At 37.0% G+C, this 16,924-nt stretch overlaps 1 protein-coding gene across 2 annotated transcripts in view; it reads left to right on the top strand.

The window, feature by feature from the left end:
- The window catches only part of LOC113118538 (rho guanine nucleotide exchange factor 26), a 97,895-nt gene that overhangs the window by 66,694 nt on the left and 14,277 nt on the right, over positions 1 to 16,924 (top strand). For both annotated transcript variants that reach the window (XM_026287782.1, XM_026287783.1), the window contains exon 12: positions 9,264 to 9,473. In XM_026287782.1, coding sequence (XP_026143567.1) covers positions 9,264 to 9,473 — 210 coding nt within the window. The remainder of the gene's footprint in view (positions 1 to 9,263; positions 9,474 to 16,924) is intronic.

Below are 16,924 nucleotides of genomic sequence, written 5' to 3'. Positions count from 1 at the left end.
AACGGACGAGGCATTTAATTGACGTTCAGACTGAAAACCAGATCATAACACTGATTTAGACGATTCTGACTACAAACCTAGCAGTTAACGTAACTTTTAATGTTAATGTCACAACCAGCAACACACCTATGTACCATCCTGACCACTGTACTAAATACAGATAAATCTACTCTAACTTGAAGATCTAAATAGCTACACAATTGATATGCTAAATAGATGCTATAATAGTCTATCCTGATCATTTTCAAGACTTGTAATTCCAACTCCTGACTCACTACAGTGATTTTGACGGAACAAAATGTTTTTATACTGCCAGGGGCGTGGTAGCTCGTACCAAGAGGCGTGATGAGCTGGAAACTGCTTATGTCACCTGCCACCGCTTACTTCACTTGCCACTGCAACATCCAATAGGAAAAATCAACTGCAGTAGCCACCGTTCAACCTAAAGAGGGCAGCACTCAGACGTTTTTACACCATATATTGTAGAATTAAAACACTTTATACTCAAATGTAAAAAACGTTACTTGAATCAATGAACAGCACTAATTAAGCCCCATTCTTATAGATCATTAACTAAAAAAAGTTGGTTTAGGGTTTAGTTACTCTTTAAACGAAAGGAGCAACTGTATTTAAAATGCTTGAAAAGAGAGAGTCCATAGTTTCTGTTACATCATCAAGTTGTTCTGAGGTTTTGGATATGCTAAGGAATTTGGATACATCAGGAAGATAACTTAAAAAGTAGTCTTTTGTGGTAGAAGTGATGGTTCTTCCATACTTGTAACAAGAAGAAGAATTACCAATTTAGCCTATATGAAGTTTGCACAAAACTAAATAATGATCTGAGATATCATCACTTGGCTGCATAATTTAAACACTTTCAACATCAATTCCATGTGACCGTATTAAATCTAGAGTATGATTTTGACAATGAGTAGGTCCTGTTGTCTAACACCAATAGAGTTCAGAAAGTCTATAAATGCTGATCCCAATGCATCTTTTTCATTATCGACATGGATATTAAAATCACCAACTATTAAAACTTTATCTGCAGCCAGAACTAAATCGGGTGTAAAATCACCAAACTCTTTAATAAAGTCTGTATGGTGCCCTGGTGGCCAGTATACAGTAGCCAGTACAAACATAACGGGGGATTTATCATTAACATTTGTTTCTCTGGATAATGTTATAAGAAGCACCATTACTTCAAACGAGTTATACTTGAAGCCTGCCCTCTGAGAAATCCTGAAAACGTTGTTATAAATTGAAGCAACACCTCCCCCTTTGCCTTTTAGACCCGGCTCATGTTTATAACATCATACAGCAATGACATCATTCATCTCTTAGATTTAGAATTACCTAAATACAGCATTCCTTTCATACCAGCACAGGGGCTTGTTTGTGTGTTTCCAAGAAAGTGTGTGAATGTTTAGTCCTGGTGCTGGAACATTTCTTGGCAGCTGGAGAGGATGTCATTACAGTAGTAGGAACATCTGATTGCTCAAAGGATAGAAACTCCATGTTGTATCCTGTAATTTGTGCAGTAGTTGTAATATGTGATATGTTAGGAGCAGACGGTAGTGTAATTGTCCACCACTCAGTTTGTTGATTGGAAAGCTGGTTAAAATTGATTAGTGCCAGTCCAGGTGCCCCTTGGGGCCAAGACTGAGACAGGTACATATGGTGGGTATCTCTTAAAAGATTGCTAGGGGGGCCTAAGCTAAATATAAATCTGCAGACAGCATGATTGTTATACTTTGTGTGTACACATCATCAAAAACAAAATCTTATTTCACAATAATTAAATGCATTGCAGTATAGTTATTTTATTTATTAAATTGGACAAATACAGTACAATTAATCGAAAATACAAATGAAAAAAACAACAATATTATATTTTCCATAGGGTTTTTAAAAATGTAAACAAAACAATATAACATAAACAAAGTCAGCCAGTTACGAGGAGTATCACAACATTACAACCTTTTCATTTGAAGCAAAAAGTTAAATGAAAATTTGCAAAAAACATGCAATTTTAGCTCTTTTATTTAAAGAAGAATCAAATATAAAGATTTGAATTGCTTTAATTGAACTGATTCCAAATTTAATTAGTTTATACTTCATCAACGGTTCATCCAGTGAACGTTAAAATCTGTGTATCTTTACAATTCTGTTTATACAGTATTGTTCAAAATAATAGCAGTACAATGTGACTAACCAGAATAATCAAGGTTTTTAGTATATTTTTTATTGCTACGTGGCAAACAAGTTACCAGTAGGTTCAGTAGATTGTCAGAAAACAAACAAGACCCAGCATTCATGATATGCACGCTTTTAAGGCTGTGCAATTGGGCAATTAGTTGAAAGGGGTGTGTTCAAAAAAATAGCAGTGTCTACCTTTGACTGTACAAACTCAAAACTATTTTGTACAAACATTTTTTTTTTCTGGGATTTAGCAATCCTGTGAATCACTAAACTAATATTTAGTTGTATGACCACAGTTTTTTAAAACTGCTTGACATCTGTGTGGCATGGAGTCAACCAACTTGTGGCACCTCTCAGCTGTTATTCCACTCCATGATTCTTTAACAACATTCCACAATTCATTCACATTTCTTGGTTTTGCTTCAGAAACAGCATTTTTGATATCACCCCACAAGTTCTCAATTGGATTAAGGTCTGGAGATTGGGCTGGCCACTCCATAACATTAATTTTGTTGGTTTGGAACCAAGACTTTGCCCGTTTACTAGTGTGTTTTGGGTCATTGTCTTGTTGAAACAACCATTTCAAGGGCATGTCCTCTTCAGCATAGGGCAACATGACCTCTTCAAGTATTTTAACATATGCAAACTGATCCATGATCCCTGGTATGCGATAAATAGGCCCAACACCATAGTAGGAGAAACATGCCCATATCATGATGCTTGCACCTCCATGCTTCACTGTCTTCACTGTGTACTGTGGCTTGAATTCAGAGTTTGGGGGTCGTCTCACAAACTGCCTGTGGCCCTTGGACCCAAAAAGAACAATTTTACTCTCATCAGTCCACAAAATGTTCCTCCATTTCTCTTTAGGCCAGTTGATGTGTTCTTTGGCAAATTGTAACCTCTTCTGCACATGCCTTTTTTTTAACAGAGGGACTTTGCGGGGGATTCTTGAAAATAGATTAGCTTCACACAGACGTCTTCTAACTGTCACAGTACTTACAGGTAACTCCAGACTGTCTTTGATCATCCTGGAGGTGATCATTGGCTGAGCCTTTGCCATTCTGGTTATTCTTCTATCCATTTTGATGGTTGTCTTCCGTTTTCTTCCACGTCTCTCTGGTTTTGCTCTCCATTTTAAGGCATTGGAGATCATTTTAGCTGAACAGCCTATCATTTTTTGCACCTCTTTATAGGTTTTCCCCTCTCTAATCAACTTTTTAATCAAAGTACGCTGTTCTTCTGAACAATGTCTTGAACGACCCATTTTCCTCAGCTTTCAAATGCATGTTCAACAAGTGTTGGCTTCATCCTTAAATAGGGGCCACCTGATTCACACCTGTTTCTTCACAAAATTGATGACCTCAGTGATTGAATGCCACACTGCCATTTTTTTGAACACACCCCTTTCAACTAATTCAACTAATTGCCCAATTGCACAGCCTTAAGAGCGTGCATATCATGAATGCTGGGTCTCATTTGTTTTCTGAGAATCTACTGAACCTACTGGTAACTTGTTTGCCACGTAGCAATAAAAAAATATACGAAAAACCTTGATTATTCTGGTTAGTCACATTGTACTGCTATTATTTTGAACAATACTGTATTACTTCATGGACAATGAGAATACAAACAGAGTTATAATTTATACGCCACAAGCTAGGTAGCACAGGATCTGGGAAAGTTTAATCTTTAAATACACCACACAAGACAATACTTCTTTATAAATGAAACAAGAATGTATTGAGCTACTCTATTACATGGATCTAAAACCTAATGAACACACACACACACAGTTACTCAAGAGGATAACGAAGTTATTCATTAGATCACACCAAGAAAATCACCAAAGCAGAGATGTGTCTTATCTTTACTGCTTAAAATCAATTTGCACTTAGTTCTGCAAGAAATTAAGTTTGTTCGTTTTACTTGCATTTGTGCTGAAAAGCGGAGCTGAAGATTTTCTTGTTTCCTCATCTCAGGGAATCCCTGCACCTCGAATTGGCTGCCGATCTAACGTTTGGATGACGTCTTTTGGGAAAACCCTCCTGGTGATTGGTTGGTTGCCTGGTTACGTAGAGTTTAGGAAATTCTTCGGGTAGTTTTGCTAGTTTCTGAGTGTTTTTGAGTTCTGGATGACAAGAGCAGCATCTTGAAGTAGGTAGTTCAAGCCATGGCAAAGGAGGAACGCGATCTTCCAATCGACTTGTTGCAAGGCGGCGCATGCATTCCTTAACATGATGCTTCAACTTATCACATGGGGCAATATCTTTGCAGGCTTTTGTTTAATAAATTCTATAACGTGTCACACAACATTCAAAATACCATCTTTTCATTCATTTCACAGTCTTGCAAAGATTGCGGCCATTCGTTCAACACTAAACTTTCCATATCTTACACACATTTAATAGCACTATCTTCTGTAATAAAAGATTGGTTAAAGTTGCACCGATTACCTTGAATACATCAAACATATACAAGACATAAAACATTTGTGAATATAGTTAAACCTTCAGATTTCTCAGTGGTTGTCCTTTTGAGATTATATATTGAAAAGTTCAGTTTGTAGAAAAATTCACAAGCAAGTCATGGGACACGCTGTATGGATCCTTTGTTGGGGTCCATTAATTATTGATGATTCCTGCGGGATAATTTAATCAGCTCCTTTTTAGGAGATAGCAGCACGGCTGACAGGAAACCGAAAATTTGCTGCTTAATCTTTTGTGTTGTTCATTCACATTGTTTCTAGATTGTCACTGCCAATACTTGTAGAAACAATGTGAATGAACACCACAACAGCTTAATTAGCAAATTTTGCTAATTTGGTTGGTTTCCAACTGTGCAGGGATTAATAGTTTTAATTGTGATTAATCGCATGATATTCTGTATTATATTCATATTCACATTATGTACAAAGTTAAATAATCAATTAAAAAGTAGTGTACTGTGTGTACTTTTTCATTTAAAAATACTGCTATATAAACTGCTATAAATGGATAAGGTGCTTTTTTACAAGCAGTATTCCTTTGACATAGTAACAGTAGAAATATTTCTTGTAAATCTCAATTTATAACTCTAATGTTGGGCTTGGTATTGTTCAAATCTTTAGATCCGTTGCCAATTTCGATACTGGTTCCTAACAATTCTTTTTTCGATACCATATGTTTTAAAATCCATTTCAACATCAACACAAACAAAACTTTTATTTTTCACCTTTATTAAAACAAATTCTGGTAACACTTCACACTCAGGATAACATTATTAATACAACTGGTTGTGCTTTTTGGATAGGGGTGCGCCATTCAGGGGCGGACTGAGACCAAAAAGTTGCCCTGGACTTTCTGGCCCAAAGCAGCCCACCACATCATAACGCAAATAACCCTGTTTTAATGTCATTTATTAATTTAATATTTAAGTAAACAGTTTGGGGATTTTTACCAATAGGGCAACTGATCCTCTGTTGAAAAAAAAAAAAAAAAACAGCAGCTGTTCATTTAGCGACTCCTAGTTAACGATACATGATCATCAAGACACAAACATTCTTCTAGAACTCACACTTTGCATTCAATTAGCAGATCCATACGAGTCATGCATGAAATAGAAGTTTATAAACTCAAACGATAGCTTTATGTGCTTTACAGATGAACTTGAAGTCTTTATTCATTCGAGATGTTCAATAATAGATCATCTTTGGCTCGGTAATACAAGTACTCGGTAATCCGATTAGTGAACCGATGATTCTTTTGAATCAATCTTTTAAAATAATAATATATTTTGTTTAACGAAACTAGTGTGGAAACCAGTGTTTCACAAACTGGATAAATCTGAGGTGCAGGGCTCACAAAATCGTTAGCCCCACGTCCCGGGGCTATTGTGTTTTCCAGTCCGACGGGCTATCGTGAATAGTGATGTAAAATTCCTAACTTGATTCGCGTTGTTCACTCACTTGAAGGGGTGAAACGGATCGTAGCTGATCGTTTGCACTTGTTTCTAAATATTGCTGATTCAAGCGTTTTAAACAATTTGCGCACGTTTGGAGCTTGCGCTCACTCATTCAAAGCACACGCTGCGAGCAGCATTTCAGACAATGCTAACTTCTTGTAACTTCTGAATGAACACATACACACACAATCATATCAAAATAATTGTCTCTGCAAGTATTCTCGTAAACACAGTCGGTTATGTTTAAGTGAACGTATACAGTGGCCTGCTGCTTAGAGAAATTCGCTGTACCGGATAAATCTGTCTCTCTCTCTCTCTGTTTTTTAGACGACGTGAAAGGGGGCGTGTTTCAAGATACGCAATGGAGTAGACCAAACTAAACAGGGAGGGAGGGCAAAACACTCATCCAAACAAATGCTTCATTAACACCGGCTTTGGTTGCAATACTCTTATCGCATATGTTGCACTTTGCTGACTCGGCATCCACTTTTATAAAGTGTAGCCACACTTTAGACCTCTTGGCATTGTAAAACGGAAACGTTTTGAGAAAAAACAACTACATTGTGTGACTGGGAGTATCTTCAGAAAATCCTCCCCGTCACGTCACGTGGTGGTGGACACCAATCACGGCGAATTTAGGTCCTTACATGCACGTATGCTACAAGCTCACACAGACACAGCCGCTTGGCAAAAAAAAAAAAAAAAAGACACGACCGCTTGGCTATTGAGAACCAAAATTTGGCACCGAAAGATAAATAATTTTACGATACTCATAGTATCAAAGTTTTTCATTCGATAGGTCCTATAATTAACACCTCTGTTTTTTCTGAATTTAGCAGTAAGAAATTACTCGTCATCCAGTTTTTTATATCGACTATGCATTCCATTAGTTTTTCAAATTGGTGTGTTTCACCGGGCCGCAAAGAAATATAGAGCTGAGTATCATCAGCATAACAGTGAAAGCTAACACCATGTTTCCTGATGATATCTCCCAAGGGTAACATATAAAGCGTGAAGAGTAGCGACCCTAGTACTGAGCCTTGAGGTACTCCATACTGCACTTGTGATCGATATGATACATCTTCATTCACTGCTACGAACTGATGGCGGTCATATAAGTACGATTTAAACCGTGCTAATGCACTTCCACTGATGCCAACAAAGTGTTCAAGTCTATGCAAAAGAATGCTGTGGTCAATTGTGTCAAACGCAGCACTAAGATCCAATAAAACTAGAGAGACACACCCACGATCAGATGATAAGAGCAGATCATTTGTAACTCTAAGGAGAGCAGTCTCAGTACTATGATACGGTCTAAATCCTGACTGGAAATCCTCACATATACCATTTTTCTCTAAAAAGGAATATAATTGTGAGGATACCACCTTTTCTAGTATCTTGGACAGAAAAGGGAGATTCGAGATTGGTCTATAATTAACTAGTTCTTTGGGGTCAAGATGTGTTTTTTTGATGAGAGGCTTAATATCAGCCAGTTAGAAGGTTTTGGGGACATATCCTAATGACAATGAGGAATTAATAATAGTCAGAAGAAGATCTATGACTTCTGAAAGCACCTCTTTTAGGAGCTTAGATGGTATAGGGTCTAACATACATGTTGTTGGTTTAGATGATTTAACAAGTTTATACAATTCTTCCTGTCCTATAGTAGAGAATGAGTGGAACTGTTCCTCAGGGGGTCTATAGTGCACTGTCTGATGTGATACTGTAGCTGACGGCTTAATGGTTGCAATTTTATCTCTAATAGTATCGTTTTTAGAAGTAAAGTAGTTCATAAAGTCATTACTGCTGTGGTGTTGGGAAATGTCAACACTTGTTGAGGCTTTATTTTGTGTTAATTTAGCCACTGTATTGAATAAATACCTGGGGTTATGTTTGTTTTTTCCTAAAAGAAATGTGAAGTGTCGGAGCTCGGAACTTTTGATACGTGCAGCATGAATGCTTGAACATTTCTGCAGCAGAAGTTATAGATCTGTAAAGCAATATTTTGTAAGAGGGCCGTGTGTTACCGCATCCCAAAGACTCAAAATAATAAACTACAAAGTTAACAAAATTATGCACTTCACTGTGCTGAGCGAGAGCACTTCTCTTCTGCCTTCAATTGCTATCGGAAGCTTCCTATTTCCAACTTATGAAGTCATGAGTGCTTCACATAAGCTTTGCAATGCTGCAGTCTTAGGCTGACCCCAAATTCTCTCATTGGTTGAGACATGTGATGACACCCATCCCAAGCCAATGCTGATTAACATCCCACCCCTCCTGTAACTCATGGTTTGTTTGTATGCGTATTCAGAGCCAATAAGCAGCAGATTGTCATAATAATAAAAACTGTGTTAAAGGGCAATAAATTAATTGTCTGCGTTAATCAAATAATTTGTTAATGGGAAAAAAAAACACATTTACTTCCCCAGACCTTATATATATATATATATATATATATATATATATATATATATATATAATAAATATATATAATTACAAAATTGACTTATTTTAGTTGGTCGTATAGCTTACTTTAGTTGGTCTTTCTTTGTCAGTGTGACTTCAGTTTAATTGTAATGGTCCCTCACTGTCTATAGAATCTGTTATCCTCTGCCTGTGGAATGCAAATGGCATTGTAATTGTGTTGGACAGAGCCCAGAGGTTGTCCAGGAACTGAACAGGAGGATCTGACTCCACTTATTGAATCATCTCTACATAAACACAGTTAATTATCAGCTGCAGACATGCTGAGTAATGCCACACCACTTGCATTTATTTGCTTTTATAAATATGAACATGCAAATCCAAACAGTCAACAAGTCAGTGTTAGAGGACAGACTTGGTCTCAGATCATTGTTTAATAATTTTTTTTTTTCAGCTTTACTGTTGACAGATATTATATACAGTTCAATATATTGTATAGATGTGCTAAAGGATGTATAGTAACAACAACAACTAGACATTTATCAAAATATATTCTGTTTTGTTCACCTATATTCTCCACCATGATCTGTAAATGATAACTTAATTTGAATAGTACAAATGTGTAAGTACTGTTGTGTGATTTAACCTTGAATATTTCTTTAATCTCTTGACTCTCTCCGTCTGTCTTTTCTCAGTGAGGAGAGTTATACAGTTATAGACTACGCACTGAGAGATCAGATATATGTGGGTTCATGTCAAGCAGAGGACTTGAATCTCTCTTCAGTCCGTGGCACTGCAGGAATGCTGACGTCACGGCAGAACATTGCCAACCATCTGTTGCAGGTCAGATTCCGCAGCAACCACTCTGGAAACAAAGTCACCATGATCTTGGGGGTGGAGCTACCGTAAGTATTTGCATATGAGTCCAGCAGTAAAATAATAATAATGATAATAAATATAAGGTCATACTTAAATGTGGGGATCAATTCTAACTATTCTAATTATTAACTTTTTATCTAATAAGGCATTAATACTGTATGTGCTGCATAAGTACTAACAAACAGCCAATATGCTTGTAATATGCATGCTAATAAGCAACTAGTTAATAATGACAAGTGGTCCCTAAACTAAAATGTTACCAATACGGATAATGCAATCTAAAAATTTATTTTTTATTTTTATTGAATATCAAAATAATAATAATAATCAGAAGTCATTCTAGTATGATGATTTTGGGCCACTTATTATTATCAATGCTATAAAAGAAAATATTTATTCAATAGAAAAATCATGTTTATTTAAAAATAGAATACTTTTTGTTACTTTATCAGTGACTTCACTGCCACATATTACGGTGTCATTGCTGAATAAAAGTATTATTATTATCATTATTTTAATCTTGCTGACCCTCAACTTTTGAGTGGTTGGGTTATATTCATTGGTCAGTGATCTGGGAACTCTGACTTGCATTTAATTTGCTTATGCTCACATCAATATGCTTATTCATTAAATTATGTCATTTGATGAATTATGTGATTCTGTATCTGTCTGAAGTTACCGAATTAGATGTGTACTGACATACCCTTTAATTTAAATTACAGATTTTAACTGGTCATTCAAAGGGAGTTTCCACTCCATCAGTCATTACACTGCAGGAGTGAATGTACCAGCACAAGATTTATCAAAATGTAATCCTCTTTCAGGCATTTGCCCAGTGCACTGAACAAACATGAGCAAATATATTAAGTACTGATTTGCTTTAAAGATCTACTTTACCCTTTGTGGTTGGTGGTTTTGAATAAGGGTTTGTTTGAAACTTTAGCTGTAGGTGATGTGTTAAGCCACATTTATTTACATAGTGCTTTTAACGATACAGATTGTGTGAAAGCACTTAAATAGTGTCAATAATGCAAAATGACAATAGTAAACACTAAATTTTCAGGTAAAGGCAGTTTGTCAGAGAATTCAGTGATGTAATAATCCAGCTCAGTTCAGTTTAAATAGTATCTTTGCAATCAAGCTGACGGTTTCACTGGATATCTAGTGTCCCCAACTAAGTCAGAGGCAAAATCGGGAAGGAACCAAACTCCATTGATGACAGAATGGAGAAACAAACCTTAAGAGAAACCAGGCTCAGTTGGGGGGCCAGTTCTCCTTTGGCAAGACAAAACCAGCAGTTCAATTCCAGGCTGTAGCTGTTCTTCTTCTTCTTCTGCTCCCAAATGAATCACATTTTTGAGGGCTTAATCATGCTCAAAAAGTCATTAAACTTTGCACACGCGTCAAACCTGGTGAAAATTTACGTCTGATATAGGATTCAGAAGAGGGTGTGGCAAAATGGCTCGACAGCGCCACCTATACTAAAAAAATCAACAGCCTTCCAGCTATGTTTCACGTACATGCACGAAAATTTGCAAAAAAGACTCTTGGAGCAAAATTCTAAACCCAACAGGAAGTCGGTTATTTTTAATATTATGAGCAAATTTTTAGGGATGCACCGAATGTTCGGCAACTGAAATTATACTAATAAATAAGTAAAAAGGCTGAATAAATTTTGCCAAACAATGATGTTTTTAACCCTTTGAAGTCGATTAACGCATATATGCGTTTTGAGTCATTTTCTCCGGATAACCCCGAAAAGAACTTAAATTACACTCTCAGTTTTAATCGTACAGATAAGAGCAATACATCAATCGAATCTGTACAGGGGCTACTTTTTTTGGATACAGACACAATAACAAAACACCTTTGTGCACTTATAAAATAAAGATGACAAACAAGGTGCGCTGTCTGCAGCCTTTGTGTGCGCTGATCTTCATTTACAAACACGTCATTAAAATGAACTGTAACTCCGTGAATACTCAACGAAGAGACATGAGAGAGATATCTATAGAAAGCCTGAAATGTCTACTTTTAAACTAAACAAGTGCTGCCGAAAACAAATATTCTGAGATAAAGTAATCCATATGAAAACAACGCGATGTCTATTTTTCATGTCTCCCTTCATTATATCTAATGTGACCACGCCCCCACGCTTAACGCGCTATTCAGATTCAAACTGAAGTGCACGGCTTGAATACGCCCACAAAGAAAAAAAAGCAGCCAGACTGTTCTTCAAGTTTTTATTTTATTTTACTGTTTGCTTCGCGATGAGAGGAATAAGACATAAATCACTCCAAAAAGATGTGATGTGGTTGAGGATTTGAGAAATGGATTTCCTCAGAAAAAAGAATGAAGCACTTTATTCAGCAGAGATCATAAACATGAGTGAGTCTCTTTTTATTTATTTATACTTGTACTAGTTTTCTCATAATGTGTAAACATTTTACTAGTTTACTAGTTTTTCCAAACTATAATTCCTGACTAAATGTATAATCAAGTGAAACATTATGAAGTTTCAATAACAATATACAATACTATACTATTCAAAAGCTTGATGTAAATAATATAAATGTGACAAATAGAGATAACTCTAACAAATGTAAAAACAATGCAGTTCTTTCAATTTATTCCCCCTAAAAAAACCTGAAAAATATTCTCAGCTCTTTTCAACATTAATAATAATAATAATAATAATAATGAAGATAATAAATGTTTGTTTTTGTTTTTTTTGTAGAAAATAAGATTGTTAAAAGGATTTCTGAAGGATTGTGTGACTGGAGAAAGGATGCCAAAATTTGTTTGAAAGTAAGCTTTGATTGTCCCTAATAAACTGTTTAACTGCTCCCCCAGGTGGATATTAAATTATGTTGTGGAATAATTAAATATATTCTTAATAATCTACAAACATAAAATTATATAGATTTATTTTATTCTCACATTCTTTCTTCCCTCAGTGGCACAGCTGAATGAGAGGCTCATTATGCAGCTCATTATGCAGGCCTTTGTCTTTTCAGGTGTAAATCACAATGATATTCATGATAGTTGACGCCTACTCGCATATGACTTTTACCAACAAAAAGTGTCTTAGAAAATTTAAATCAATATATTTTTTTCTGTGAATGAGTAAACAAGATGATTTTCACATAATTTAGAAAGAAAAATTCTAGGCTACAAGCTCCAGTTCTCAACAATCCCGGGAACCAATGTTATGTAAGGGAAACAGGTCAATTTAGCTCAAAGGGAATCATTTAAGATTTTAAAGGGAATTTGAACAGAATCACTGTTTCACGGCTGTTCACGGAGACGCGCCTGCGGTTCAGTGAACGAGCCGTTTAACATCAAATCTGCGCTGGATACTAATATCCAAACTATAGTGAAAACACTATCAATTAGCACAGTAACAAGATCGGCAGTTTAAGACATTAACTTGTAAGCACAAAACACAAGATACTTCTCTTTTCAATATGAATAAGGCTTTATTAGATAAATCTAAGACATATAAACTAATCTAACACATAAACGCACGCACACACACATTCACACAAGTTGCAGGAAGGTCGAAAGTTAGGGAAAGATGAGTTTAAGAGAATGGAAATATGGAATCCCAAGTTAACAGCAATACGTTAAATTGCATAAACATGAACAACCATCAATCACGTAATTAGCGCTCGCATTGAGTTCCTCAATGAGGTTAAAATTATATTAGATACACCAGTAAAGGTGTCTGGAGGTAAAGTTACTTGCATCTCCTGTGAAGAAGGAGCCTCGGTGAAAGGGCTATCCCGAGGTCGTTGATTGGCTGGAAGTTCAGTCTCTGAAGTGACGTCTTGGGAAGCCCGTGGTTGTTGGGCGTTGGCTGAAAGTGCAGAGTCGTGTTCGCTGGTTGAAGTTGAACGGACGTTACAAAACTTAACTCAGAACACGAAACTCTCAAACGGAAAAGAAAAGAAATAAAGTTTGACGAGACTAGGTTGTGTTCCTTCTCATTGTGGCACAGTAGCAGCAGGCAGGCACGCTGGAACCACGCTCAAAGAACAATGATGACTAACCGCATGGCTAGATGCTACAAGCTAAAGCTAGGTAGCAAAGCTACAAGCTAAAAGCTAAGAGCAGGCATGACTAATAGCATGACTGATAGCACGAGCAAGGCTGGAACTAAAAGCAGACTAAAAGCCGACATGGCTAATAGCAGCAGCTAGGGACTAAAAGCAGACTAAAAGCAAGGTATGACTGATAGCACAAGCAATGCTAGAACTAAAAGCAGACTAAAAGCAAGGCATGACTAATATCCAAAGTATTTAAACTTCCTTGTGGGCCACCCCTCAAATGTTGGCTTGACCAATCAGATATGGTCTTGGGTCTGGGGTCATAAATCATTTGTTTATCTTACCAAGCATGTGGTTCCTGCCTCGCAGGATCTAATTTTGGACATGATTCCTATAACACAATTATGATATATTTTACAAATAAATGATTGTCAGGACAATATCAAGCAAGAAAATTCGATTATATCTATACTAGTCATGACTATGTATCCTATAGTTATCAAAAGACATACACACTAAGTGATTATACATGATAGTCAAATGTGTGGGTTACACATAAATGAATATGGAGTTAAGCAATGGAACGATTCATTTATAAGTCTTTTTGAGTTCATTCTGGTCCATATATAATGTACAACAAGCAGTTTCTTTGCCATTCTCTGGCAAAGGGACTTTTCTGTGAAGACATTTACATTTACATTTACATTTAATCATTTAGCAGACGCTTTTATCCAAAGCGACTTACAAATGAGAACAATAGAAGCAGTCAGGTCAACAAGAGAACAACAACAGAATACAAGTGCCATGACAAGTCTCAGTTAGTCTAGTATAGAACGCATAGCCAGGTGTATATAATTTTTTTTTTTTTTTATTAAATGAAAAAGACAAGAAGAGGAAAAGTACTGGTGTTAGTAGGTTAAGTGCAGGCGAAAAAGATGAGTCTTTAGATGTTTCTTGAAAGTGAGTAAAGACTCCGCTGTACGAATTGAGATTGGGAGGTCATTCCACCAGCTGGGCACAGTCCAGGAAAAGGTCCGTGAGAGTGATTTTGAATTTCTTTGGGATGGCACCACAAGGCGTTGTTCACTTGCAGAGCGCAAGCTTCTGGAGGGCACATAGGATTTAACCAGTGAGTTTAGGTAAGTTGGTGCCGTGCCAGTGGTTGTCTTGTAGGCAAGCATCAGTACCTTGAATTTGATGCGAGCAGCTACTGGTAGCCAGTGTAACCTGATGAGGAGGGGAGTAACATGAGTTTTTTTTGACTCATTAGCCGTGTTTCCACTATCGAGCTAGGACCGGGCGTGCTAGTGCGTGCCAGGGCCAGTCGCGTTTCCACAGTCACTTCCGGGGCTTGATCGTGCCTCGCCGGGGCTTCCTCGGGGCCAACGGCCAGGTTTTTTGGCCCGACGAAAACCTTGGGCCAAAGCGGGCCAGCTGGGGCTAGAGGAGGGGTTATGAACAAAGGCGGAGTTTCTCCGTGTCTAGAGAGCATCAGCCGCTGATCATTTCAGAAAGATATCAGCTTTAACAGCAGCATTAAAGACTTTTAAAATAAGTTGAGCTCAAAACTCACTCTTAGTTAGCAGCAAGTGTTTGAAATAACTTGATCCGATGTGGATTATAATCACTAAACAAGGCAGAAATATTTATAAGCGATGTAAAAGATTATGCACGGTAAACATTAACGTTACACAGTAAAGATGTTAAATATGACTGCTTGGAGAAATCAGACGTCAGCTTCTTATGCTCTATCACAATTGTGTATTTATTAAGTAACATTTTATCTGTCGTCTCCTTTCAAGAGTTTAGCTTCACGTTGCATATCATCAAAATATAGCCTAGTAATGATTTTTGTTCGGGAGCTTTTATAAAAATAGCGAGACTGCACTGCGGATCATTTCAGAAAGATAACAGCTTTAACACCAGCATTAAACACTTTTTTAAATAAGTCGAGCTCAAAACTCTCTTTCAGTCAGCAGCGAGTGTTTGAAATAACTTGATCCAATGTGGATTAAAATCACCATACAAGGCAGAAATATTTATAAACCATGAAAAAGATATGCACGCTAAACATGTTACCATAGTAAACATGGTAAAATATGACCTCTTGAAGAAATCAGACGTCAGCTTCTTATTCTCTATCACAGTCGTGTATTTATTAAGTAACTTATATTATCTGTCACAAGCCTCGTCTCGAGAGTTTTTCTCACGTTGCCTATCATAAAATAATATAGCCTAATAATATTTTTTGTTCGGGAGTTTTTATAAAAATAGAGATATTATCATTAATTCTTAATGTGACGGCTACTGTGGCTAATAAACAGAAACAGACTCGACTGAATAAGCAGGCTATTTTCATAAGCGTTAAAAATAAATAAATAAATAAAATAGATATAAGTGTATTTATGTGTGATTAATTTTGAGTCCTGATAAATTAAATCAATTCTATAGTTAAAACATCCATGCTTTTGAATTTGAATATATAACAAAGCATGCAAACACACTGCCGCTTTTATTATGTTTGTTTTGTGATCGCGCATGTTCCAGTGGCTTATTTCTTAGTTTTCTGATAACTTCTCTTTGTTGGTGAAATAATGAGGTTGCATGACGTTGTTCTGAGAGGCGTGTAAAGGGCGTGTTTTAGTGACGTGCAGCGGTGCTTCAAGCTCCTCTGTGGAAACCCTGCGCTATTCTGGCCTCGTGCTACTGGCCCGGGGCTATGAGCCCCGCCCGGCCCGCTTTAAGCCCTGGCTCGCACTGGCCCGACAGTGGAAATGCGGCTATTGAAGACAACCCTCGCTGCTGCATTCTGGATCATTTGCAGAGGCTTGACAGTACATGCAGGAAGGCCCGCCAGGAGAGCATTACAATAGTCCAGTCTGGAGAGAACAAGAGCTTGGACAAGAAGTTGGGTTGCTTGCTCTGACAGGAAGGGTCTAATCTTCCTAATGTTGTATAAGGCAAACCTGCAGGAATAAGACAAAGGTTTAAAGCCCTTCCCCCTTAGGAATTTCAGTCTGGTTCTCCCTGATGGGGGAAGTCAGTGCAAGTATTTAACATGATCTCCTGGGTTTACATGTGATGTCCAGCGTTGCATTTCAATCACGAACAATACATTTGACAATCTCTTCTTCGAATTAAAATTGTTAATAATTGTTCTATTGGTGTTAATGTTGAAAGCTGTTGTGTGAACAAGTTGGTTGGTTGGTTATCTTGCTTGGTTCTTGTGGCACTAGAACCGATTTATGACTTCCTGAGGAGTTCGGCTCTCGTTTCAATGCACACAGCTCTAAAAGACTCTTGATTTGTCTGGTTTGAGTCATTTCTGCTACAGTTATGTATGTGTTTTATGGCCTTATTCAAGTGATTTAACATTTTTAGTTTTTCACTAACCATGCATAACATTTTTTTTCTCAAAAATACAATCA

Source organism: Carassius auratus, chromosome 18, assembly GCF_003368295.1.
Source record: "Carassius auratus strain Wakin chromosome 18, ASM336829v1, whole genome shotgun sequence".
NCBI classification, from domain to species: domain Eukaryota; kingdom Metazoa; phylum Chordata; class Actinopteri; order Cypriniformes; family Cyprinidae; genus Carassius; species Carassius auratus.
This window is presented reverse-complemented; position numbering and strand designations above follow the sequence as displayed.